Here is a 26,567-nt window from a genome sequence, read left to right on the forward strand (position 1 = left end):
ATTCATAAAGTAGCACATCTGTTCTAATCAATATGTCTGGCCTTATCTTTTTCCTCCTCCATCCATCCATTTCGATTTGATAAACAACAAGCCGTCAGAAACATGAGTTAATTATCAGATTACAACGATTAAGTATGAAGTGATCCGAACAAACAGATTTTCTAATTTCAATCGTGTTTCCGACAAATTAATTGACAAAAAGAATTGAAAAAAAGTTCTACCCCAGAAAATTAGAACTTTTATTGGCAGCTTGCAGGCATCCACATTAACTCCAACAAAAAATTGATGAAAAACAAAAACCAACAAATAATCAAACATTAATTCTAACAAAAACGGCGAATCCTTCCCTTCAATTTAGTCACGTAGGCAGGCCTTCAATTTAGTCGCGTAGGCAGGGCCATTCCATCACAAAGTTGTACTCCTCCTCCGCCGCCGCATGATCATGAATCATGATCACCATCCAGGATGATCGTCATATTGCTGTGAAGAGGTGGTTGATGGAATTGGAGCACAAGAAATCGGTGGCGTTCGGCGTAAAAACCGGAATGTTTCCGAGGTAAGGATTAGGCGGCACGAAGCAGGAATTCACCTGACCATCCCCTCCTCCTCCTCCTCCTACACCTACGACACTCCCTACATTATTATTGTTATTGTTGTTGTTATTATTATTAGTAATGTTTTTGCTGCTACAATTCTCCTCCGTCGTAATAACCGACGACGAATCGTTGTCCTCGTTCCTCATCATAACCTTTCCGGTGATCCTATTATTATTCATGATCTTCTCCTCCAACAAACTCTCCACATTAACCTCGCGTTTTGCTGAAGGAGGTGGCGGCTGCGGATGAGGCTCTCGCCTGTCATCCTCAAAGCGCGATAGCCCCGTGAGCTTCTGCACCAACGCCATGAAATCTCTCGGGTGCGTGTGGATGACCTTGGGCGAATGCGTGTAGATAATCACCGGGTGGCGCTGTTGCTGGGGCGGTTTCACCCCAGCCACAGCGTTCACGAGGGAAGATGTGGACGACGAAGCTGACGAGGACGGCGAGGCCGAAGACGAGGACGAGGACTTCTTGATGAAATGGGAGTCCCTGTTGATCTTCAAGGGCGGAGGGTAAAACGACGTCCCATGATTATTGTTGGTGCGGATCACGTCCCTTTTGTTTGCGTTTGCATGTGGGCTCATTGTAAATATTGGCACTTGTGGGGACACTTTTATTTGGGCGCAGGGAAGCGCGCAAGGGCCTCTCAAAAGTACAAGAAATTAGATGAAGGGGAAATATATATAGAGGTGGAAATAAGTACGTGTGACAAGTTTTGCTCCTATTTGCATGGGATTTGTTGAAACAAATTTAGAAGGTATTAAATTTAAATGTACAATGTTTCTTGAGAACTAAATGCATCGACAACCATTGAATTTGATCTAACGGTTTAAAAAAAAAATCAGCACTCAGTGCATGTGCATGTAGATAATAAGAAAATTTTCGAATTTGAAGGTACCTACAATATGTAAGTATGGTGTAATATGGGGAATGTATTAGGGTTCATTGATCGAGTGCAGGCGTCCCTACGATTGGATGGGTGGGCTTCTCGAGTCGTATTGTGCCACGTATGGGGATTTTAATTGGATTGTGGATATAGGAGGGTGGAGGTGGTTCCGAAATTGTCGAACTGGGCCAGTAGGGATGTGCCAGGTGGACTGACCGTTGAGATTTGTATGGGGAAGGGGTGCGGTGGTGGAATTTGAGGGCTCATCGGAGAAGTAGTTTGATTATTTTTGTACTTACATTTCTTGGCAGCTAGGATATTGTCGTCTTGGCACTTCTTTATGAGTTGCAATTGCATGCTTCTCTAAACCATCTGCACGCTTTCCATGCATTCAAATCTCTCATCTCCCACTTTACTCAAGATACATGGAATGCACTATATATAGCTCTTAATGTCAAAAAAATTATTCGGCACGAAACTCACATCGTTACGTAATATTATAAAGGTTTTAGTCTGCAAATATCAACTGCTACTTCCTTGACTAAACAAGTCATGCTGTATGATAAACTCAATCCGCTGCACATTACATCTTTTGATATCAGATTCGTACGAGTTTTACTGAAATCAATCGCGCATGCCGCAAACCCTAAGGCCTTGAATTAAAAGGGCTGGAGTTAGCGATAGGCTGTGAAATTTTTAACTGACACATCTCTAATTAGATTGGAGAACATTCTGACCATCCAAGATGTGAAAGTGGGATATATCATAATTATATTCTATGCTCTCTTCAGTTGAGATGGTCCCAAACTTGTCGGTTTATGCTGATATATATGCAGCCTTTACACGTTAATGGAGAGTGGAATGTTCAACATATGCATAGTGTTATATATAAACCGATAAAATTTATTTCATTTTTCTTTGTAATGCTATGGATACTAACTTTTGAGATTAAATTTTGTAAATTATATGACGTGATTGTTGATGATTAGATTATTACTTAAGTGTTAATTAACGTGCTTATTTCCTATTGGTGACATATCATATAGTAGTAAATTTAGTTTAAAAAGTTGTTTATCCTAGCATTACTCATTTTTATTATGCACATTATATATTGATTTTTTATGTGCTTATTTTTAGAGATTGGGAAAACGAAATGACTATCAAATGACCTTTTAGTTTACATATATGTATTGCCCACTTAAAAGGTGGTTAACATGCTAAGATAAATATTCATATATGCCAGAGTACACTTTGACACTGTGCTTTATCTTTAAAAGAATTCATGTACGCAGTTTACATATAGAGAAATATTATCAACTTTTGCACTAACCTTTGCATTTGAACCTTTTAACTTCTTCACATAAGACATATTATTTTTTTTAAACAAAAACCAAGACCTTTAATGCCTTTTTCTAATTTTCTTCAATCATTGTGTGTAAAAAAAACGACATGCGTCATTTAAAGAAGTAAAAAGGTCCAAATGCTAAAATTAGACGCAAAAATTGCTAGCATTGTAGCCAACATGTTAAGCTAATGATCCTTATAGTTGTACTATATAATACTTGTATTCACACCCTAAAAGTGCACATCAACTGGATATGCATGCTTCCAATATGTACATGAAGTAATGAGCTAGGTTGACGAGTGAGTGATGTAAGAAAAAAAAGAAAGCAATGGATAGAAATTAAAGTTAATTTGTTCCTTTCTTTTTTTCGATAAAAAGGCTGATTTGTTGGTGTCGTTGTACTTCTTGTGATTTAGCAAGTTTAAGTGCAGAAGGAATATGCATGTAAGCTTGCGAAAGCTCGAGTGCCAAGCTGTGGTCCATAAAGCTGTATGTACACTTTAGTTGATGTATGGTCCCCGGGCCCCGGCCGGCCGGGAAGAAATCCAAGAACATGGCATGATTAATACATACGTGATCCGCTCATCAACAAACTTCATCTGATCTGCTTCCTTTTCTTTAAGATTTCAAGATATATTTCCTCTACATTTAGTTGATATATGGTCTACGCGCTTCCACGTCGGTTCAATAAGTGTTTTTTATGTGTTAAATTCAAATAATTTTACATGTGAATTGTTGAAAGAGCGCGTAGGGAGTGTAAATCTCATATCAAAAAATTAAAATACAGTGTAAAAACTAAACTTATGAAAAATTGAATTATTTCTTTCATTGTCAAATAATTTAAGATGAAACGTCACATATCTTATCAAAAATTGATGTTTTTGGAATGATTTTCCGAAATACTCTGTTTCTTCGGCGAACTCAACGTGGCATTGATTTAGTTGCCCCAAGAGTTTTAGCAGTGATTATTTTAATCCTTGCGTTTTAAGTGCTTAGTTTAATAATTGTAATTTTTTTTTTTTTTTCTTTTTTTGTATCTATGCATGATAAACGTGACAGTGACACCACCAAAATATCTAAAAGTAAAAGACAAAATATGTTAGTGGCGTCTTATAGTCAATGACATATTTCATTATAAATCGTACATGATGATCATTGATGAATAAGAAGTTTCCCTTGGTTCTTCTTTAATTAATTTGATATGTCATATGCTCTAGTTTAAGGCGGGCGAGGTTTGAGTTAAATTATACAGGTTGACTATAGCGGAGTATATCAAACTCGTTGTTCTTGTGAGTTGAACACAGAACTAAAACTTTCATTTACTAGTTGAGAGAATACTATTATACCACCGCAAAGCCTTTAAGGAAAGAAATTCTCATTTAAAAAAATGAGGATTAGTTTTGAGGTCCACTCCACAATCAAATTTTAACGATTTAAACCTTCTATTTTTCAAGTTATACCTCATAGGTCATCCTTGCAACATATTAACCAAATTGAAAATATTTGAGGCATCTAATTGAGTTAAAAGAAATTGACGAATACTATATTCTAAGAAACATTGAAATTTCATCGTGATAATTAAATGAAGAAATGTTTAGGGTTAAATTGAATTTTTACCAAGATGATCTATGAATCAAGACTTACAAAATAGATGATTCAGATCATTGAAGTTCGATGTGAATTGTGTCTCACAACAAATCCCCATCTTTTTCAAAAAATGAGAATCCTTCATTTTAAAGGGCCTGATTATACTGCAACAATAATGAGTAATTAATTAATTTATTAAATAGCAATCTTAGCAGATGGTAATGTTTACTTGGACATTTGTGTGAAAGCAAAAGGATACCACTGACCTACTCTTATCTTATGTCATTACGTTGATGGAATTGGATTGATCTGAATTTAATTAGAACACAAATGTTAGGGTCGTTGTCGGGTAAATATTCTTGAAAAGTTTATATTATTAAAATCGTTGTTATTTAATTTTTAATGCGACATGTGCTTCTTCTGTAGAACTGTTAAACGGCAAGTCTTGGTTTTTTTTTTTTTTTTTTTTTGAAAAACAAGTCTTGGTCTTTGGGTGTTTAATTAATTAGGAACATGATCCGTAATGGCAAGCCTCTATCTCTCTCTCTCTCTCTCTATATATATATATATATTAAAATCGTTGTTATTTAATTTTTATTGCATCCTTAACCACTTTAGCTAATCTAGTATTTGATCCAAAAATTAAAAAATAAAGTTTATTACAAAGGAGGTGAGGAGAAGGAGCTCCTAGACTTAAATATATTCTTATTTGGAAGTACTTTTAAAAGGACTGACAACATTTTTAGTGAAATTGATTTTGGGTTTCAAAAACACTGTGATATGTGTTTCTTGTATGAAACACTTAAAGTGTTTTTCCAAGATCCACTTGAATATTTATTAAGGATTGGTTTCAAAAATATTTTTACAAAAAACATTTTCAGTTATTTTAAAAGTACTTCTAAATTACTCTTTTTGGAATGTAAAACAACTTACTGTTTACTTTTTAAGTTGAAAAGACAATATTTTATTGCCAATAAGGGTTGGTTTAGTTGGTAAGGACGGGTTTGTGGTTAACTCCCAATCTAAGTTTGATTCCGGTTGCCATAATTTCTCATTAATGCACGATTTGTAAATTTATACGTAAATTCATACCTGTGAAAGTTGGTAATTAAGTTTCTCGCGTAAATCCTTCCAGCTTGAGGTTGTGAGTATTATCTTGTCGCTGATGGTTAGATTAGCAAATCTCTCCATAAACTTTTCTGAAGTGAAAAAGAGACTTTTTATTTTGGGCAAATAATAGGATAAAATACACAAATTTAGTAGAAAGAGGGATTTAAGTTTAAACGTAGATGATCAAGCACAATATTCTAACTAGCTCGGCTATATCGGTGCATGAAAAGCAATATATATTGTTGTTGAAGGAAAATGAAGATAACAGTGAAAGCAATTTCGATAGCTTCATCCTTCAACCATACCAAAGAAATATGGTGCGTAAGCGATTGCTTGTCTTTTTCACTTGCACAAACAACCACCATCCATTAATATTAGTGAGATCGATCATTTTCATGATTCCTGGTGTGTCGACATTGTCGACGTCCCACATTCTATTGGACATTGAAAAGAAAACTTGGAACCATATTATTTCCTCCTTTGTTTTCTTTTGTTAATCTTTTTTTTTATAAAATGACCAAATGGTTTTTCATGACAGACAATTCTTTACGAGGACAGAAAAAATCCACAAAGATATTTTAGCTCTCCTTAAGAGCAACTATACTCTTGCTTATTGTCTTCGGAATAGGCAACCTAATCCATTTTCTCTCTCTCTCCCCAAAACACTCCAGCCCAATTGGACCCAAGATGAGTCTGATGAAGAAGTCAGGCAATAATTACATAGCCTAGCACCCTGCCTATGTGATGGTATCATGTCAGTTACAATTTTAATTATCAAACAAATTATAGAAATTATAAAAAAGTTTATTAAAAACTAATTAAAAATGTAAAAAATTATAATTTTATTTATTTATAAATACCTAATTATGTTATTCCACCTTACACTACATTTCAATACTTTCAAATACTTTAAACCAATCTTTATTATTATCCGAAATTAAAAATAAAATTATATTTTATTATTTTATAAAATAAAAAAAATACAAATATTCTAATACCAATTGCCATAACTATTCAGTTTAGGAGTGGAGATGCATTTGGGTAGTTATTCATGATTGCAGTCACTTACTATTCATTTAAGGGGATTAAGTTGTCTATTGCCCAGAAAACCTTCCTACATTGAAAGTGCTCTAATCACCATCGCCTAATTTACTAGTGTAAAAAATAAACATGTAAAAAAAGCCACGACCAAATGAGACCATGGTTGTGCTGGTCAATGGTTACACAAAAATCAGATTCCAATACGACTTGGTCCTAAGTTCGAAATAAACCTTCGTAAGTAAAAGTGGAGAGACATGTTGTCTAATGTAAAGAGACACCAAATCTGGATCCAAGTATTTTAGACTGTACGAACAAAACTAATTCAAGCATATGAATTGGTACTACCGCAGTACCACATGTCGGTGTGTTAGTGACGTGTGCTATTATGTTATGTGATACATAAAATTGTCTGCCAGAGCTAATTATGTATAATGCGCAAGTTTTGTAATGCAACTATCACCAAAAAAAAAAAAGGAAAAATGAATGAGGATTTTTTTCGGATCCTCTTTACGATGATCTCGAAAATCTTCCAATCACTTTTGTTTATCGTATATTGTACGGTCAAAAATCATTATAAATATTTTTATTTTAAATTAAATATGAACCGTATCTGATAAAAACTAAATGCATAATGTACGATGAACAAATGTGATTATAACATCTCCGAGATCCTCCTCATTCAAAAAAAGAAAAGAAATGCATGAGTCTATAAAACAAGTAAATTAATTATTTGGTGTGACAGTCACACAAAAAAAATTTACATTAAAAGACAAAAATGTCCTTGAAAAGCTTTTTGGTAGTTAGTGGAACGAGTCCAGCTTCAACGTTCAATAGGCAACCGCCAACAAGTTCTGACATGTACATTGTCACCGGTCAAAACATACCCGCGCTTCAAATGAGATCACACGGCATACGCCCACAGACGATCCTCAGCCGTCAGATGGAGTCCATCGAAGAGCACACGATCCCTCCACCATCAAAGGCCGAATGCTAAAAGAAGGGTTCCAGTGTGGCCCACCACATAGATAAGCGCTTAAATTGAAGCACTTTTCGTAGTAGTTAACAAAAGACTTGGGGATTTTATTTATCTTTTCTCCTCCCCGTCTCTCTCTCTAGCTTGACCTTTCTTCTCTCTTGTTTCCCTCTCTAAAACTGGAAAACCATTGCAGCCAACTGCTTCTGATTTCTTTGTCAGATTATTTCACCGTCTTAAACTTCTTCAACCGGCAAAGTATCGCATAAATATTCCTCACATTTTCCCACATCTCATACCTGAGAATTTGTTTTTATTTCTGGGTTCTTTATGTTCCTCAGTAAAGCATGAAACTTTGGAGATTCTAGTTATCATCTATACATATATGCACATATATATATTTGTATATATTTAGAGGAAAAGTGAATTGTTAAAGTTGGTTTATTTAGATGCCTGCTCAGATGAATAGAAGGAAAGGGAGGAGGTTGAGCTTTGAGGATGCAGTGGAGTTCTTCAACTATGTGATGGCAGAGAAGCCTTTTCTGCCATTTTTGATACCTCTGGTTTTGTTTGCCTGGGCTTTTGAGAGATGGGTTTTCTCCTTCTCCAACTGGGTCCCACTTGCTGTTGTCGTTTGGGCAACCGTACAGGTAAAATTGCTTCCTTGTGTAATTGTGTTATGTATTTGTAGTTTTTTCGATTCGAGAGCAATAGTCTACGCTAAATTCATCTAAACTACGGAGGGCGAGATTCAAACTGTGCGGACTCTGGGTGATCCATATCTGTAGGTTACATAAATGTTAGTGGAAGAAGAATTTAGTGTTCAATTGGTCAATTTGGTCAATGTGATTTTTGGTTTGGAGAACTTTTAACTGTTTTACTTTTGTTTCCAGTTGTTGAGAATATGGTGTTTAATTTACTTTTGGTTTTAGTTTATTCATTGGTTATGATTATCTACCGACGAGTGCCAATCGTTTTCGTTTGTGTTTCAATTTAGAAACTGTTCCTGTTCTGTTGCATTTCACAATGTTTAAGGATCTAACTATCGAAATCATACCGACATGTAACATAAGCTGTCACTGATTGTGTTTGCAGTACGGGAACTATCAACGTCGGATACTTGTTGAAGACCTGAACAAGCAATGGAAGAGAGTCATACTGAACACCTCGGTACCATATTTGTTCCGGAATTTTATTTGGCTTGTATGACATTTGAGCTTTATCGAGGCTGAATTTTCGCTTTGTGATTTATATAGCCTATAACTCCTCTGGAACACTGCGAATGGCTGAATAAGCTGGTGATGGAAATATGGCCCAACTATATGAACCCGAAGCTATCAATAAGGTTTTCGTCCATTGTTGAGGTGAGAATGTGTCCTTGTGTATCAACCGGTTATATTAATTTTTCTGTACGAGGTTAACAACTTAATGTCTCCCACTTGCATTCTATGATCATGTCATCCTTGGCCGTCCACTGGCTTTCTTATAATGCTAGAACAGTCATCTTAAAGTTTCAGATACTCACTGACTGTCGGTTTTACTAAATTACTTTTGAATCTACTAACTGAATGTTTATAATGCTGAAAGAAGTTCTGATCATTATCTTTGCTATTTTCTGATTTCGGTAGGATGTCTAAGATTGTCCATTAAACAAACATTCACGAACACAAGTTTTGGTAATGGATCATGCTAATTTGCGTAAGTTTCTTTTATGCAGAAACGGTTGAAGCACAGAAAATCAAGGCTTATAGTGAGCGATCTATCCCTTTTTCTTGTTTATAATAATTTCAATATTTGAATTCATTCTTACTGTATGGTGTTTTTTTATGAGTAATTAATGAGTAAACATTTTTCATGTAGGAAAAAGTTGAATTGCTGGAGTTTTCACTAGGTTCATCCCCGCCTAGCTTGGGCCTTCATGGGACTCGTTGGTCAACTTCAGGTGATCAGGTTTGGCTTCTGTTTACAGTTCTCACACTTTACTACGTACGCTACTTTGGTAGCGTTGTCTTGAAGCAATTGATATATGACTACTAAATTCCTGACATCTTCATGTGCACTGCCTATGTTAATTTTGGCAGCGGCTTATGCGTTTGGGTTTTGACTGGGATACAAATGATATGAGTATTTTGTTGCAAGCAAAGCTTGCCAAGCCATTGATGGGGACAGCACGGATTGTTATAAATAGTCTTCACATCAAAGGCGACGTATGTAAAGTCGTTTCCTTTTCCAATTTCTCATAAGCTTCAGCTTGAACGGTTTCTATTAAAAGAAATTAGAAGCTGTGTGGTTTTCATATTTTTGGTCGGTATATTCATTAAATTGCTTTTTTTTGCAGCTTCTGCTGATGCCGGTCTTGAATGGGAAATCAATTTTGTACTCATTTCTGTCAGCTCCGGAAGTGAGGATAGGAATTGCCTTTGGAAGTGGTGGAAGCCAGTCACTGCCTGCTACAGAGCTTCCAGGCGTTTCTTCTTGGCTGGTTTGACTCCTAAGCCTGAAAGTTAATTGAGACTGCTTTAACTTAAGTTGACCCGACTTATCACTCTGGAATTGTTCATATTGCTCGTTTGGATGTGCTTTTAAAATGACTAAAAGCACTTTTAGAGAAAATATTTTTGGATTCCAAAAGCACTTAAAGTGTTTTCTGCAAGAAGCACCAATTATGTGCTTCTTCTAGGACGCACTTTAAGTGCTTTTCCAAGATTTACTTGCATGTTTACTAAGAATTAATTCTAAAACATGTTCACCAAAAGCGTTTTCAGTCATTTTAAAAGCACATCCAAACGAGCTAATAGTCTCTGTAAATAATCACTCAACTAGATAATATTGAAATTTTAACTGGTCAAAACCATACATCTAGCCACATTTTCGTGCAAATCTTGATAATTCGAGAAATAATATATTGCTTGCTCTACAGGTTAAAATTTTCACTGACACCTTAGTTAAGACGATGGTTGAACCTCGCCGACGTTGTCACACTATGCCAGCTGTAAACCTAAGGAAAAAGGCCGTTGGAGGAATTATATACGTGACTGTCATTTCAGCAAGTAAACTTTCAAGGAATGGTTTGAAAGGAAGCCCGTCCAGAAAGCAGTTCGAGAGAAGTTCAGATGAGCAGTTTGTTGATAAAGATCTGCGGACATTTGTGGAAGTTGAACTTGAAGAGTTAACTAGAAAAACAGGTGTGAGTTTGGGTTCAAACCCTGGCTGGAATTCTAAGTTTAATATGGTGTTACATGAAGAAACAGGAAATCTTCGATTTCATCTTTATGAGTGTACGCCAAACAATGTGAAGTATGACTATCTGGCGAGCTGTGAAATTAAGGTACTATTTCTAGGATGCAAAACTTAATTTTTTGAAATGATAGTCACGGTGACGATACAGATTTTTTTTTTCTTTCGTTTATGACAAGAAACACTTGATAATATATATTCTCTGCGCAGAAGTTATCATCAACTTGTTGAGTGTGAACTAAGTTGAAGTTTTCTTCCCTGTGGACAGGTGAAGTATGTTGAGGATGATTCAACGATATTCTGGGCAGTAGGACCTCATTCTGGTGTGATAGCAAAACATGCTGAGTTTTGTGGAAAAGAAGTTGAATTGGTCGTTCCATTTGAGGGGGTCAATTCGGGGGAGGTAACACATTTGAAGATTTATGACCGATTTATATCCCTTGTTTTTATTTAATTTTAACAGTATATGTTTTTTCTCAATGCATCATGTAGTTGACGGTGAAGCTTGTCCTAAAAGAATGGCAATTCTCTGATGGTTCACATGTAGACAACTCTCTTCTTACCTCCCAAAGATCACTGTTTGGGTCATCGAATTTTCTACCTAGAACCGGAAGGAAAGTTAACATATCTGTTATGGAGGGAAAAGATCTCGTCTCAAAAGACAGATATGGAAAGTGCGGTCCATATGTTAAACTGCAATATGGAAAGGTAGGATTTTTTACCTCCCATAATAGTTTCCTCTCACGTGTGAATTAAAGTCTATATATTGCAGAAACAAACATTATAAACACCATATGTTGCCGTAACCTTCTTTCCAGATTCTCCAGAGAACAAGGACTGCTCATGCTTTGAATCCCGTCTGGAATCAGAAGTTTGAATTTGATGAGATTGGAGAAGGTGAATACCTGATGATAAAATGCTTCAATGAAGACACATTTGGCGATGACAACATTGGCAGCGCACGAGTTAATTTAGAGGGACTGGTTGAAGGGTTAGTCAGGGATGTGTGGATCCCCCTAGAAAAAGTGAATTCCGGAGAACTAAGGCTTCAAATAGAAGCAGTCAGAGTTGAAGGCTCTGACGGGTCAAGGGTACGGAATCTTGTTTCAGTCTGTTTGGTCATCCGCATGTGTATGTTCAATAATGTTCATTCATATGCGCGTGAATCATTCTGCTCTTATTTTGTGTTGTTTAATACGGTTTTGTTCCTCCTTTCCTCTTCTTGGAATATTTCAGGGTTCAGCAAAGGGTGCAGATAATGGCTGGGTTGAACTTGTTCTCATCGAAGGAAAAGATCTTATTGCTGCTGATATCAGAGGCACAAGTGATCCATATGTGAAGGTTCAATACGGGAACTTGAAGAAACAAACAAAGGTTTGAGCAGTCACATTTATGTTCAAATATTGTAGTGATTGTCGTTTTCCTCTCATTTGTTAATTTCCCATTACTTTGCTTTCAATCCCTTATTACCTGGACGTCTTGCGCTCCAGGTTATGTACAAAACTCTGAATCCCCAATGGCATCAAACCTTGGAATTCCCCGATGACGGCAGCCCCCTTTTCTTGCATGTTAAAGACCACAATGCCTTGTTACCATCATCAAGTATAGGTGATTGCGTCGTGGAATATCAGAGATTGCTTCCAAACCAGACGGCAGACAAGTGGATCCCCCTTCAGAATGTAATAAGGGGGGAGATCCATGTTCAGGTCACGCGAAGAGTCCCGGGGTTGGAGAAAAGATCAAGTTTCGATTCTGAACCATCCATAAACAAAGCACACAAAATTTCCAGTGAGGTGAGAAGATTCGTTTTCATTTCCAGTTTTTCTTCCTGTGCCACATTGTTAGCATTGTTCTTACGAAAAATGTTTTAATCAAGTTCCAACTCTTTTCTGACACGCAATTTACCATGAGTTTGTTCAGATGAAACAAACGATGATGAAGTTTCAGTCTCTGATCGAGGACGGAAATATTGAAGGGCTCTCAACGGCTATGAGCGAGCTAGAAGCCCTAGAGGATACGCAAGAAGGGTACATGCTTCAGCTCGAGACCGAGCAAGTACTACTTCTTAACAAGATAAAGGAGCTTGGTCAGGAAATCCTGAACTCATCTCCTTCCAGTAGCAGAAGATCTTCCGGAATCTGAGCCGTTCACTTTTCAGTTTTGAGCTTTAATTTAGGTGGTTATATTTTCCGGTGCATATATAATTCAGTTGATTAACAGAAATACGTTTATGGATAGAGTATCTACATGGAGTTCTAACAGTTCACGTCCATCTTCATGCTGCGTAATTGTATATGGTCAATGATGCTTGATCTATTTTTCTGCAGCAATTCAAAGTCCAATTAATAATAATAATAATAATAATAAAATTATTCTAGTATTTTTCCTTTCGACTTTCATGTATTACATTATGCTAGCATTTAGCACGTGACGGGGGAGATACATACACCCTGGTGGTATTTAGTTTATACTGTTTCGTTGGTGAAGATAGCATGTCCTCGTTACGAATGGAATCAAAAAGATCTCTAGATTGATCAAAGAATCCCTTAAATTGGTTTGAATTCTTTACTTAGTTTTTGAAATCAATCAGAACCTAAATGATGGCTTCTATTGTGCATCAATGTTTGCTGAGTGGTTCATATCGACCAATTAATTCTTAATTTAAGTGTTATAATCAGTAATGTATGTCATCCATTGATATACTCGAGAATTCCCACACTATAAGAAACTTTTCTTACATTTCAAAAGAATTAAAATTCAAAAACTACCCCAACCCTTATCGTAAAATATCGTTTGTTAAAAAAATAAAAATTTAAGAAAAAACTTCCAAATGTTGTAATTTTATAAGCCATTTAATGTGCGGATGGTCAACCCACTACAACTTTACATGTTTGTCCACTAATCCACTTGCTGCCTCATCCTTTCATATAAAATCACACACAAAAACAAGTCTTACGGGTGAAAACAGAGAAAAGAAAGAAGAAAGAAGAGAGGAAGAAGAGAGAAGCCACAAGGCTCATGGCATAGAGAAGAAAAAGGGAGGAGAGAATAGAGAGAGTTATCTTTGTAATCTTATTACTTCATATTATAAATGAAAGCATCACTGCTTCTCCGAGAATGTACTCCAATCACATTGACTGTAAAGAAACCTCATAAATTTTATGTTTTATTTATTTATTTCACTGCACACGCTGTCGATTTTACAAGACCAACATCAATTATCCTCTGCTACAATTATCCTCTGAAAATTAGGGCCTGGGAGGGAGAGCTCTTCCCCGCCTAAAATTACAGATGTGCCCCCGATAAAATTCCATAAGTACATATACAGGAAAAAATATCCGAAAATCTTCCCAGGAAAATCTTATCGTCTCCTCCAAAACTATACAGTCTTCGTCTCCAACCTCCCGTCGCTCCACCGCTTTCCAGGCTCCGACCAATCAGACAATGACAGCGCGCCGCCGTCAACAGCCACAGTAAGCTGACAATTTACTTCAATCTTCACCGCAAATGGCCTTCACAACCGCGAAAATTTCCGAAATGCCACTGAGGAACTCACTCCCACTCACCTCTCACTCGCCCTCCTCTCTCAGCCTCCTCTTCTCGGCCCCAAAACCGTCATTTCGCATCGTCAAAACATTCTCCTCCTCCGTCAGAACCACCGAGCACGGCGGAAATCCGAACGCCAAACCCCCGCAGCACAAATCCAGACCCGCCTTGCCCGCTCCTTGGCTCAACAAGTGGCCCAATAGCAGCTCTCCCGCCGAATTACCCCGCCATAATGTCAACGACAAGGTCAAAGAGTCGCAGGGACGAGAGAAAGATGGCAAGGCGGATTCGACTCGGTACTTTGACAAGGATAAAGGCCAGAACGCGATTGAGAGAATAGTGTTCCGGTTGCGGAACTTAGGGTTAGGGTCGGACGATGAGGGGGAAGACGATGGAATCGGATTGGACGGTCAGGATTCAGTGCCGGTGGCAAACGGAGAGGAGAAGCTCGGGGATTTGTTGCAGCGGGAGTGGGTCCGGCCGGATTATGTATTGGAGGAGGAGAAGAGCGCTGATGAGGTGGCATTGCCGTGGGAGAAAGAGGAGGAGGAGGAGGTGAATGACAAGGAGGAGGTGAAGGGGTTGAGGAAGAGGAGAGGGAAAGCTCCGTCCTTGGCGGAATTGACAATTGAGGACGAGGAGCTGAAGCGGCTGAGGAGAATGGGGATGGTGCTTAGGGAAAGGATCAGTGTGCCCAAGGCCGGGATCACCCAGGCGGTGCTAGAGAAGATTCACGATACATGGAGAAAGACGGAGCTGGTGAGGCTCAAGTTCCATGAGGTGCTGGCATTGGACATGAAGACGGCTCACGAGATTGTTGAGGTTTGTTCAGTTCTCGAATTTTCAGTTTTTGCAGTGTTATGACCAATTTACATTTGTATATATGTGTGTTGAGTGTAAATTACAGTACTTGCTGAATGCAGCTTGGAATTGTATGTCGAGTTTGGAAATGAACATGTAGAAGCATTTTACTTTCGTAATGTAACTGACTGCTTGTAGTGATTGGTCAGCGTCGAACAGGAGGGTTAGTTTTATGGCGATCAGGAAGTGTCATGGTTGTGTACCGAGGGAGTAACTACAAAGGACCTTCTCAATCCCAAACTGTTGATGGGGAAAGGGGTGGTCTTTTTATCCCAGATGTTTCTTCAGCTGAAACATGGGTGACGAGAAGTGGCAACGATGCAACTTCAGGTCCAGATAACACTGAGCAAGCATTGAAAATTCCAGAGCGTGTTCATAACTTGACGGAGGAGGAAGCTGAGTTTCACAGCCTATTGGATGATTTAGGTCCACGTTTCGAAGAGTGGTGGGGTACAGGAGTACTTCCTGTTGATGCTGATTTGCTTCCCAAAACAATTCCTGGCTACAAAACACCTTTCAGGCTTCTCCCTACGGGGATGCGATCAAGGCTGACTAATGCAGAGATGACTACCTTACGGAAACTTGCCAAGTCGCTTCCATGTCATTTTGCCCTTGGTATAATTCTCCTTCTGTGTACCTTTCTTCAGCTTACCGTGTCAATATTTGACATAACTCTTTGTTCTTATTTTCTTAATGAAGGGAGAAATAGAAACCATCAAGGGTTGGCATTGGCTATTATTAAACTTTGGGAGAAAAGCTCTGTTGCAAAGATTGCTGTCAAACGAGGTATCCAGAATACAAACAACAAGTTGATGGCTGAGGAGATAAAGGTCTGTTCAACATTGTCTCTCGTCCTAATTACCATCAAACCTTGTGTTTTTCGTGTGACATTTTACCTTTCGTTCCTGTCCATTAGTGGCACTTTCAGTTCTTCCTGCTACAACTTTCTCAAGCTTATTCTGCATTTTTATTTGTTTTTCAAGGAAAAAATGCGAAACACCGTCCTTCTAATTAAGGAACCTGTGTAAATCTGTTATTACTTGTTAATAAGTTTGCCATTAAGCGCCTCCACCTTGCATGTTCTACCAAATCTATGGTTGAAGAGGCACTCAGCACATTTTATTTTCTTCTTTCGTCAAATAGTTTTAAGGTTTTTTTGTAATCTTCTTCTGATTGTTACCTACGGAATAAATACCAATGGATACTGATTTAAAGTTCCTTCTATTTTGCAGAATTTAACAGGTGGCGTTTTACTGCTCAGAAACAAATATTACATTGTCATTTACCGTGGAAAGGACTTTCTTCCAACAAGTGTGGCTGCTGCTCTGGCTGAAAGACAGGAACTAACGAAACAGGTTCAAGATGTTGAAGAGAAAATGCGGATTAAAGCAATAGATGCGGCTTCTACAGGTGCAGTGGAAGGACAGGCACTTGCAGGGACTTTGGCTGAGTTTTATGAGGCTCAAGCTCGTTGGGGAAGAGAAATATCTGCTGAAGAACGGGAAAGGATGATTGAAGAAGATTCGAGAGCTAAGAATGCTAAGCTTGTCAGACGAATCGAGCATAAACTAGGTGTTGTAAGTATTTTCTCTATCCTTCTTTTAGTGGACGAGCCTGTAAGGGTCTTGTTCTCACTCCTTGTGAATGCAATAGTTTTGGAATTGAATCGACTCAAGTATAAAGACCCGGGTACTAGAGTGGTGCCATTTTTGTAACATGTTTTTATCCAGAATATATCATTTAACATTCATTAGACATAACTTAGTTGCGGAAGAAAGTATACATGTAGATTCATATGTGTACCTTAGTTTGACATTCTGAACTCATTGGCAGGCCCAAGCCAAAAAGCTAAGAGCAGAGAAACTCCTGTCCAAGATAGAATCATTAATGCTTCCTGCGGGTCCCGATTATGATCAGGAAACAATCACTGATGAGGAACGGGTTATGTTTCGCCGGGTTGGTTTGAGAATGAAAGCGTACTTGCCTCTTGGTAAGAAATCTTCTAATTTTTGAGGTGAAGATAGAATTTTTAGCTGAAACACTAATGGTCTTTATTTCATATTTTACCAGGCATACGTGGTGTCTTTGATGGTGTCGTCGAAAACATGCATTTGCATTGGAAGCACAGAGAACTAGTGAAATTAATAAGCAAGCAAAAGACTCTTGCTTTTGTTGAAGATACAGCTAGGTTATTGGAATATGAGAGTGGTGGTATACTTGTGGCGATAGAAAGAGTTCCAAAGGGATATGCTCTCATTTACTATCGGGGAAAGAATTATCGGCGACCCATTACCTTGAGGCCAAGGAACCTTCTAACTAAGGCTAAAGCATTAAAACGATCAGTGGCCATGCAACGCCATGAGGTTTCTAAGAAATTTTCATTTCCCAGTTTTTTGGATATTTCGCTCTCGTTGATGTTCTTCACCTCACACTAGATCTCTTATGTCCCATGCAGGCTCTCAGTCAGCACATATCTGAACTAGAGAAGAACATAGAGCAAATGAAATCTCAAGTTGTAAGTTATATTATTTCTTGTTTCAACACGTATCTGAAGCACTGCTGATAAAATCAGTGATCACTATATGTTTGTTCATCTTCATCTGTTCACTGTGCAATCCAAGCGTATGCACGCTCTCGCACGGCGGTTGTTGCTATACAGCTTTGGTTTCTCCAATAATATGCATGATACATTTTTGTGCTTTTGTATGGGTGTTTGCTCACTCGCATGACCATAGCTTTGTTGATTGTGAACAGGGTATTTCTGAAGATGATGTAGATGAGAGTTCCTGGAGCTCGAGAGATCCCGAGCAGATTCATCGTGCGTTGCAATTAGTCCAAGTGAGATATCCTGTTTCTCGTTGTCATCTATTTACTATCAAGTGGCCATGAGCTCCAATCAGATTGATTGTATTAGTATAAATTTTTAGCATGCCACCTCTAGGACAGATTTTGGCTTTCCTTAACTATCCCCGTATCAAGCAATGAGAGTAAAATATTTGATTCTTATCTGCAGAGCGAGGATGAAAATGAGGATGAGGATGAAGATGAAGATTCATACGTGGATTCAGATGTTAGTGACAATGATGAAGATTCTGATTGGGAAAACGAAGATTAAAAACTTTCGTCCATTTTTGAAACGCTGATCATCTTGCGCGCGTGAACAAGAACTGTTGACAATGGCAAAGCATGGGATGCTTGTAAAGAATTAGCCTTGCAATGCTAATTATCCTGCCTAGTGGATTGTCTAAAAGCGTGAATGATTATCTTCGACTCGGAGCATGCGATGGATTCAACGGAGTTCTGTTCAGAGAGGACTGAGTTTGCAGCAAGGGAGCAAAACATTGGAACAGAATGTTATCAATTGAAACTCCGAAAGTAGTTCACGCATCCCATGCTTTACAAGCATATAGATAAAATTCTGATGTATTTCGTTGGTCAACAGCTTTGTAGTTAACGTTTTCTAATTTATGCATTTGTGTATACAACAAATGGATGTAGATTTAAGACCTAAGCTGATGAACTAGGCATTGCCGGTTGGTTTTGGTATTGCTTTCTCGGAGGAGCTTGGACCTGCGATGGCCCTGTTTGGTCCTGTAAACCAACTTGACCAGGCAACGAGGGAGCTGTTTGGTTGCTGAGTTGGTTGTGTCGACTGTTGAGAATTATGTGATGTCGGTGGCTGAATGCTGGGAATCTACAGACAACCTCAAGTTAGCATATAACATAAGTGCACAACTAGGAAAACACTTCAAAAAGGCTTCCAGAGAAAGAAAAGGCATACCGCTTGCCATTCCAAATACAAAATCTAGAAATACAGCCAGCAATCATATCAGTAGTAAAAGGTAAAATCGATAGTTCCTGAACCAAAGCTACTACGTAATCAAACCGATCAGAGACCAAGCCTAACAAATATATTCTCCAAGCAATCAACTCTCAAACATCACCGACACAAAATCACACGTCAATTTAGCATTAACAAAGGTAAAATCTTGTTTTCTCGTTGGGAGCCAAAATGAACAACTTTCCTCCGAATCTGTTCGAACCGTTACAGCTTTGAACCCTAATCATATAAAATTATCTCAACAAATCAAGAAAAAGAAAAAAAAAAAACCAAAATTGACAAGAGACTAAATCCTAACTACACAAAACCCTCTGCATCGTAGACAAATTTAAATATTTAAGCAAAAAGGGGACAAATTCGACAAAATCAGGAACCTGGAAAAGAGCTTTGGTGAGGTCTGGATTCTGAAAAAGGATCTGCCTCGCCCGCTGATGGTTCTGTTCTATCAAATTCTGCATTCAAATGAACAAAGAAAACGAACGTCGACATTAGTCGTAGGTCAATTTCCGGGTGTTTGGAGGGAAAGAAAATTTCGGAAGGAAAATTGGACAAGTAGAAAATACGAGGGAGATAAGGGATACCTTCATTTGAGACATGATGTTGTAAAGCTGGTTCTTCGACATTCCCGCGATGTTAGCCAGTCGGCTGTCGCCGGCGAGTTGCTTTCCCGCCATTGTGCACCGAGAGGGGGAGAGAGAGAGAGAGAGGAGAGACGGAGACTAGAGTGCGCGCCTATGCGGTGTGCTGGTTTGTTTTAACGGTTAATAGGCCTGGGCCGAGGCTTTAACGACAGTTTATTATGATTTGGGCTGCATTTTTTATTTTATTTTTTATAAGTCTGCTGGATTTTTTCCATCAGTAAAATCGTGGCCGTCGGAAGATTACATGTTGTAATATACGTATTTTTTTTATTTCATATTTGTTAATAAAACGTAGAGAAATCATGGATAGGATTAATTTTAGGGAACTTTAACGAAAAATTTCTGATATTGTTCACTTTAACGAAAAATCACATTTTTACACTAAAAAGTCAATCTTAGTACTATTCACTTTACTCTTTATTTTGTCCTTATCGTTAAAACTCAAAGTTTTCAAACCATTTTCATTAGTTTTCCTTAATGCTCATTCCAACTCATTTCAGGTAAGTCCATATAAAAAGATATTCATTGACAATATTTTAGTCGATTTAAGGATAATTATATATATATTTTTTTTTCTGAATGTTGTTAGTATCTAGTTCATACATAATTAACATAAATCAACTCCACGAAAGGCATTGCGTGGATCTGAATAGTCTATATTTCTTTTGAGATCTCGAACCTCTGCATTTAGCTACTAATTTGGTTCGAATTTTGTTATAATAATGTTTGGACCCAAAATATTATTGCTGGGCCGAGCAGCAGGATGCGCTCGGCCCAAGGTGATGACAAATAATATGGGCCGAATAATAAGGCCCAGGCCAGCTGGCAGGGTCGGCCAAATCCTATCATAAGTAGTCCAGATAAATAGAAAGGTCGAGGAAGTCCTGGTGCAACTAGGAGTCTCGACCAGCAAGGAATGAAATCCCGAAAAGAAGGAAAATTCAGAATCCCAGTAGGGGTAGGTTTGTTTGAGGAAGAGGCGAATTGGGACAAGGACTCCCAATCCAAATCGGAGTCGGTTTCAGGGAATGGGGCACTATAAATACAAGAAATCATGCAACAGAAAAAGGACCTTCAAATCAGCATACAATTGCCCTGCGCAAAACCTCTCAGCACCTTGAGATTTTTTCCTTTTCTTTTCCTGCCGACACACCTTCAGTTTGGATAAACAGCACTGTGGAAGCACCCGGCGAGCACCTTCAGTTTGGATAAACAGCACTGCTGCCGCAGAATCAGCCGACCAAGAAGCACCTTCAGTTTGGATAAACAGCACTGCGTCGAGGTCGACCGATTATCTATCCAAGTCTCGGTCGAGAAAGGTCTTCGAACCTTTGTTGGCAGAGGTCACCTTGCTAGCCTTCTCGGCATAGTTAGGTGTTACGAATCACATTGCTCGGCGTACTGGTCGCCGAGTGGTTTTATGATTGGATACTCACAAGTGAGTTTCAGGATTCGGCATTCCGACGGCCGAACTACGTTTACCATCAAGACATACATCACATTCGAGTACCTGTGCCCATACAGTTTGGTCTCGATTCGACGTGCTTATACTCTCATGAATATAATCACAGTGACCGAATCGGGCTCGGACGATTTGTGAACTCCGCAGAATTAGCAGCCTTGTCTTCAGGCTGTAGAACCCAGAGACCGAGAGTGTTCCTTCCTCGGTCGCAATCGCAAGATAGAGAAGTCAGCGACGCGCTCAAAGCTACATCAACAAATTTTACTCCTCGGCCAGGTTCGGCCGACGAGTTGGCACGCCCCGCATTCGACCGAAGGACGTAGTTAGCTTATTAGTTACTCGGCCTGCGCGCCACGTAGGTTTTGTAATTTTTAGGGTCAACAAATAATAACAAAAAATTCTTGTCAATGATGATTGATGAACTTTCATTTTCTTAACCATTACCTTCATCGTGTAGATTACCTTATGAATTTTGAGAGAGAAATCTGTTGAGATGTTTGATCATGAGAAACATGTTTTCATAATATGAGAGGGTGCAGATTTAACATAGGGAGTTTTCCCTACCAGCATAATACTAAACTCTTCAACATAATTAAACAGACCCATAAACTAGGGCAAGAACCCTATTATTTTTCGACATAATAATCTAACATAGTTATAAATATATGGAACATTATCGAACTTTACGTACGTGCTTGTGAGTCTACTCTCCCTGTGGTACTGCATTTGTTTCATAACCAGTACTTCAGGATTAGTACAGTAACGATGCCGAACTTTACAAGATGTTATTAGCTTATTCATTTGATCAGGCTGTACACTTCACAGCTTCACCAAATGGAGTCCAAATTGAATGGTTGCTCCGAATGTTGTTGTGGCGGCATCGATTCCATCATCTGATCTTTAATACTCGACGAAGAAGCTTGAAAATTTGAATTTATATGATCCATAGTAGTACTGGATCCAATGTGATGAGACATTGACGGCATCATTCCTTGCTGCTGCATATTATTATATGATGAGTAATCTAGAGTACTAGTGCCTGCTGTAGCTTGACCATGATTAGTATCTCTTGGTTGATAATTACTACCGTTATTATTAGTACTACTCCTAAGATGTAATGCCCTAAGAAGCAACGAATTCACCGAAAGATTTGAGGGACTTAACAAGCTTGACGGCCATGAAACAGCGTTCGCGGCTGCCTCTCTCGCCGCTGTTGCTGCCCAATTCATGTTCAAACTCATGTTGGTAACGTCGTTAATGTTGTTCTTGCTATGATCAATAATATTGCTGTAATAGCTTGGGGGTGAGGAAATGTTGCTGAACCCGCTGGATGAATTTGCGTTAATATTGCTGTTTAGGTTTGGCAGCTCGATGTCTCCGAATTCATTAACTATTGAGTTCGTATCGTCGCATGGAGATTCTGTCGACGGCTGCTGATGGGAGGATGTGGTTGCTTGCTGTGGCTTTTTCAATGCACTAATGCTCTTTTGGAAAACTCTACAAACCACCCATTCTTCCTGCATATTGTGAAACCAATAAAAAAATTAAACCTAGCAAATTAAAGAATTATAAATATAATCGATCAAGGCCAAGTGTTTGAGATTGTTTCTGAAATGGCTAAAAACACTTTATGACAACCAAAAGCGCATCTGACTATTTTTTACCAAAAAACTTATTGTTTATGTTTAATAGAATAACTCTCTGAAAAACACCTTTTTAGAAGAACCTCCAAGTGTTTTTATCAGTAGAAGTGGTTTTAAGATAGCAGTCCCAAACGATCCAAGTGTTTTCTTCTATAGTAATTTGTACCTTTGAGGAATTGAAAGGATGCTTGTTTTCTAATCTGTATTCATGCATGACCCAATTGCTTTTCTCACCCCTAGGAGCTCTGCCCTTGTAGAAAACTAGGGTTTTCTTCATCCCAACCAGTACACCTGTACGATGTATTTCCTTGTCTTTCCCAGTTGTTTTCCAGTACCCGGCTTCCGTGGCTCGGTTGGTTCGAAGCCCAGTTGGATATTTTCGGTCTCTCAGGTTGAAGAAGTACCATTCTTTCTCTCCCATCGAAGCCTTGCCTTCACCAATCACATAATAATTTAGTTTGTTTGTAAGTTGTATATATCGGTTAAATACGTTACTGTCAAAATATATTCCTATCAAAAGTATGAATATTTAAGCTAATTAAGAACGTTCTGAAAAATAGTATTCAAGTATATCTGTTGGTAAATTAGTATAAGAAATGTATGTTGTGAAACAATTTTTAAAGGTTTGATTGCATTTTTTTAGGGTAATGTTATCCACATACCTATTTTTACAATTTTACTTCTCGGACACCCCTCTCATTTTCGGCCATCAAATCTAATGAATTTAAAAAATCAACGACAAAAAATTAACATAAATATGTGAGAGGTAAAAATGGTGTGCGAATAGTACTATCCTTTCTTAACAAAAGATATACCGTAAACCTAAGAAAGTCTGAAAAAATGTCATGGGAAGTATGTATTTGGTGTGGTTGGTCAAACAAATTAAAGAGGAAGGAAGAGATTGGAACATAGTTTTCTTTATTCTCTTTTTTATCCAAGCATATTGAATTAAGGCTTTTTATATAAAATAGTTTTTGAAATTGGTATAACTTCTCACTTATTAGTCATTCAGATTTAAAATCAATAGAAGTTATCTCAGAGTTTGTCCACCATCAATCATTTTGGTCATTTGATGAAAAATATCTGCTAAAATAAGGATTAAAATGGCAAAATGATTTGACAAAAATTGAGGGCATTTTTTTCATTTTATTTCTTATTTAACGTGATTTTTCACGGAATGACGAAAATAATTGATGGTGGACAAACTCAAACCAGTTCTATTGATTTTAAATCTCATGGATCAAAGTGAGGAGTTATGCAAATCTCATGGATCATTTTAGCTAAAAAGCCTTGAATTAATCTAAACAGGGATAGAGCTTCAAACTTAGTGCTCTAGCCAACTTGGCTAAGCCTAAATCTGCTCCTATACTATCCTTTCTTCCTGTTTGAATTACATGTAATTTTCAGGAAAGATTGCTTTACTTACATAAATTCAACAAAGCCATTAGGCAAATTAAAGAAAGACAGATTGTGATCATCATCCAGATCGTTACTAAAAGCCTCTAAGGAATAAGAAGAATGAAATATCATAGAAAACTAGGAATAATCAGATGATATTATAGGAAGAAGGAACAGAAGAATAGGGTTGAACATGATGCACATATATAAACATAATCTGACCATATATATATATATATGTATATACCTGGGAGGTCCCAAGGTTCACACTTATTGAGATCAACGTCTGCTACAGCTTTCGACGTGAAACTAACATCAGAAACCTTGGGGCACAAATAGTGCGTTATCAGTTCTTCATCTGTAGGATGGAATCTGAAACCTGGAGGAAGACTCTCTTGCATTCTTGATTCGATAAACAAACCAAGTGGATTCGATTTTGATGCGAGCAGAAACCCTGGTACGGATATCTGATGCTGGCTAGCTTAAAAGTAAAGCTCAAGGCGATCAGGTATTAATGGTGTATACTTTGTGTTGTATAAACTCGATCTTCAAAAAGAAGAAGCCAGTCATTAGCCACATTAGTCTTTTTATATGTTGATAATTACAGCTAACACTTTGACAAAGATGGTGATTGAAAAGTACAAATTTTCTAATGGAATTAAATAATTAAATTACCAAAAACACCCCAGCTACTATACATGAGCGTAAGGGAGGGGTATATATATTTTCTAGTAGTCGTCTGTGAGGCTTGAGATTATGGCATTGACTACGACTGATTCAATCAAAGTGGATTTGACATTGTGTCATTTTAAATAAAATTTTGTAGAAGATGAGTGGCAAGTATTTTGGCACGAGGTTTTGTTTTTGTTGTACCAGATTTCATGTATTTTGTTTCTAATTCCATGATCCAGTCCAACCACCTTCACCCATTTCTACCCACCAAACCCTGTCTACGCTACTACTACTGTGAGTACAATGGGAACATTGTAATCTGCAGCGTATATCCCTTTTCATTCAATCATAAATTACTGTTATCAATTGACATCTCAACCAAGTTGAGGAGAAGTTCAACTCCTTAGAAAAATACACGTAAGATCCCTTAATTTCTTGATGTGAAATTCACATTCTTAACACACCTTTCATGGAATCATGCGTGACGTTATTTAAGTCTAAAATGTAAGCATTAGGCAACACATATTGGGAGCACATGAGCCGTTGGGCTCAACACATAGGTTAGCATACTTTAATATCATAAAAGAAGTTGAGGTTGCACCGTAAAATAAACCGAAGAAAGTTGAGGTTTTACTATAAAACCAATTTACAATATAACTAAGAAATGACTTAGCTCTTTATACACATATACCTGATAAGAGATTAACACTCTAATATGAAGTTTAATTAGTTTGGTTATTGTCTTAAATAAGATCAAATATAGCATATATATATGGATGCATTCATGGCTAGATTGCTTGATATGCTGCAAAATTTTTAATTAATTAGATTGCATGTTTGGAAGTGCGTATGATCATGATTGTTTGTTTACAGCAAAGAATATTGCATAATTGACAGTTCAAAGATCTTTTAATTCGTATATAATGGTTGGCTGTAGGCTATAGGTGGCTTATCTTCTTTTTCTAATTTATTTAATTTACTATAACTATAGTGTGGGCAAAGTTTACCAAGAGTGGTTAAAATGGTGACCAACCCGTACGACTGTATGTAAGCGTTTCCGTTACATTTTTTCTTCACGCTCACCTCCTTTTGTCTTCCAAGCTTCGCATAAAATTCAATCCTAACTCCAACTTTTGATGGAGTACTACATCCAGGTTTCCTACATGCTAGGGTTTCTAGAAGACTAGAAACATCTCTCTCTCTCTCTCTCTCTCTCTCTCTCTCTCTCTCTCTCTCTCTCTCGGTGGTGCTCATTATTATATGTTTGGGTTGAAATTTACACGATAATCACTGTATGATTACCTTTTACACGTTTGATTGTAAGAAAAAAAATTAAGGATGGGTGACTTTTGGTTTGAAATTTTACTTTGTGAGACTTTTAATTAGAGGCTCGAAATTTCCTCCATTTTTACTGATTACCATAACTCATAGGTGTTTTGAATTGGATTGGAAAAGTCACTCCATTCAAGCTTCATTCAAAGAAAGAAGCAAAAAATGTTGTCCAGTTTAAAGTGGAAGACTGATAAATCATAACGGAAACTTATTCTTTCTACCCCTATAAAATGGTAAGAATTAAAGGGGATAAGTTTCCTGTGTCTGAAACTTATTCACCTATAACTACACATACCTTGACTTTGTGAGTTTTTTATTTTTTTGGGATGTAAAAAAGATTACAAGGAATAGCCCTAGGGCAAGAAGAGCTAGCTAAGTCCCAAAGCCACGCCT

The 26,567-nt window shown here is 37.8% G+C and overlaps 5 protein-coding genes across 5 annotated transcripts; 2 read left to right on the top strand and 3 right to left on the bottom strand.

Annotated features, from left to right (window-relative positions):
- Positions 1-223: 223 nt before the first annotated feature.
- LOC137709766 (uncharacterized) lies at positions 224-1,249 on the bottom strand. The gene has a single exon (XM_068448751.2). It carries the CDS (start codon positions 1,181-1,183, stop codon positions 473-475), a length of 711 nt encoding a protein of 236 aa, XP_068304852.2. The 5' UTR covers positions 1,184-1,249; the 3' UTR covers positions 224-472.
- A 6,563-nt stretch (positions 1,250-7,812) lies between these two features.
- On the top strand, positions 7,813-13,158 carry LOC137710913 (uncharacterized). The gene is made up of 14 exons (XM_068450073.2): positions 7,813-8,191; positions 8,637-8,711; positions 8,798-8,905; positions 9,259-9,291; positions 9,402-9,491; positions 9,623-9,748; positions 9,880-10,023; positions 10,462-10,869; positions 11,047-11,181; positions 11,271-11,486; positions 11,597-11,869; positions 12,015-12,152; positions 12,269-12,571; positions 12,699-13,158. The coding sequence occupies exons 1-14, from the start codon at positions 7,991-7,993 to the stop codon at positions 12,918-12,920; spliced, it is 2,472 nt and encodes an 823-aa protein (XP_068306174.2). The 5' UTR covers positions 7,813-7,990; the 3' UTR covers positions 12,921-13,158.
- Positions 13,159-13,781: 623 nt separating this feature from the next.
- LOC137710557 (CRM-domain containing factor CFM3, chloroplastic/mitochondrial) lies at positions 13,782-18,674 on the top strand. The gene is made up of 9 exons (XM_068449620.2): positions 13,782-15,146; positions 15,335-15,800; positions 15,885-16,015; positions 16,418-16,762; positions 17,019-17,175; positions 17,256-17,548; positions 17,641-17,700; positions 17,940-18,023; positions 18,199-18,674. The coding sequence occupies exons 1-9, from the start codon at positions 14,286-14,288 to the stop codon at positions 18,298-18,300; spliced, it is 2,499 nt and encodes an 832-aa protein (XP_068305721.2). The 5' UTR covers positions 13,782-14,285; the 3' UTR covers positions 18,301-18,674.
- LOC137710558 (uncharacterized) lies at positions 18,591-19,771 on the bottom strand. Its single transcript, XM_068449622.2, has 3 exons — positions 19,608-19,771; positions 19,401-19,478; positions 18,591-18,879 (listed from the first exon to the last, which is right to left on the bottom strand). Exons 1-3 carry the CDS (start codon positions 19,698-19,700, stop codon positions 18,706-18,708), a joined length of 345 nt encoding a protein of 114 aa, XP_068305723.2. The 5' UTR covers positions 19,701-19,771; the 3' UTR covers positions 18,591-18,705.
- A 1,927-nt stretch (positions 19,772-21,698) lies between these two features.
- On the bottom strand, positions 21,699-24,758 carry LOC137711740 (NAC domain-containing protein 72-like). Its single transcript, XM_068450994.2, has 3 exons — positions 24,418-24,758; positions 22,939-23,204; positions 21,699-22,646 (listed from the first exon to the last, which is right to left on the bottom strand). The coding sequence occupies exons 1-3, from the start codon at positions 24,569-24,571 to the stop codon at positions 21,957-21,959; spliced, it is 1,110 nt and encodes a 369-aa protein (XP_068307095.2). The 5' UTR covers positions 24,572-24,758; the 3' UTR covers positions 21,699-21,956.
- Positions 24,759-26,567: the final 1,809 nt, after the last annotated feature.

This window comes from Pyrus communis, chromosome 6 (genome assembly GCF_041283825.1).
Source record: "Pyrus communis isolate YQ-2024b chromosome 6, ASM4128382v1, whole genome shotgun sequence".
NCBI classification, from domain to species: domain Eukaryota; kingdom Viridiplantae; phylum Streptophyta; class Magnoliopsida; order Rosales; family Rosaceae; genus Pyrus; species Pyrus communis.

What these genes read in the sequence shown, in the direction of transcription:
- LOC137709766 (XM_068448751.2), bottom strand. Translation starts at nt 1,183, where the DNA reads ATGAGCCCACATGCAAACGCAAACAAAAGGGACGTGATCCGCACCAAC.
- LOC137711740 (XM_068450994.2), bottom strand. Translation starts at nt 24,571, where the DNA reads ATGCAAGAGAGTCTTCCTCCAGGTTTCAGATTCCATCCTACAGATGAA. An exon ending in TGAACCTTGGGACCTCCCAG is followed by an intron (nt 23,205 to 24,417) that starts GTATATACATAT and finishes TGATTGGTGAAG; the next exon opens with GCAAGGCTTCGATGGGAGAG. An exon ending in ATCCTTTCAATTCCTCAAAG is followed by an intron (nt 22,647 to 22,938) that starts GTACAAATTACT and finishes CACAATATGCAG; the next exon opens with GAAGAATGGGTGGTTTGTAG.
- LOC137710558 (XM_068449622.2), bottom strand. Translation starts at nt 19,700, where the DNA reads ATGGCGGGAAAGCAACTCGCCGGCGACAGCCGACTGGCTAACATCGCG. An exon ending in ACATCATGTCTCAAATGAAG is followed by an intron (nt 19,479 to 19,607) that starts GTATCCCTTATC and finishes ATTTGAATGCAG; the next exon opens with AATTTGATAGAACAGAACCA. An exon ending in TCACCAAAGCTCTTTTCCAG is followed by an intron (nt 18,880 to 19,400) that starts GTTCCTGATTTT and finishes GGTTGTCTGTAG; the next exon opens with ATTCCCAGCATTCAGCCACC.
- LOC137710557 (XM_068449620.2), top strand. Translation starts at nt 14,286, where the DNA reads ATGGCCTTCACAACCGCGAAAATTTCCGAAATGCCACTGAGGAACTCA. An exon ending in TCCATGTCATTTTGCCCTTG is followed by an intron (nt 15,801 to 15,884) that starts GTATAATTCTCC and finishes TTCTTAATGAAG; the next exon opens with GGAGAAATAGAAACCATCAA. An exon ending in TGGCCATGCAACGCCATGAG is followed by an intron (nt 17,549 to 17,640) that starts GTTTCTAAGAAA and finishes TGTCCCATGCAG; the next exon opens with GCTCTCAGTCAGCACATATC.
- LOC137710913 (XM_068450073.2), top strand. Translation starts at nt 7,991, where the DNA reads ATGCCTGCTCAGATGAATAGAAGGAAAGGGAGGAGGTTGAGCTTTGAG. An exon ending in GGTCAACTTCAGGTGATCAG is followed by an intron (nt 9,492 to 9,622) that starts GTTTGGCTTCTG and finishes TAATTTTGGCAG; the next exon opens with CGGCTTATGCGTTTGGGTTT. An exon ending in AAGGCTCTGACGGGTCAAGG is followed by an intron (nt 11,870 to 12,014) that starts GTACGGAATCTT and finishes GGAATATTTCAG; the next exon opens with GGTTCAGCAAAGGGTGCAGA.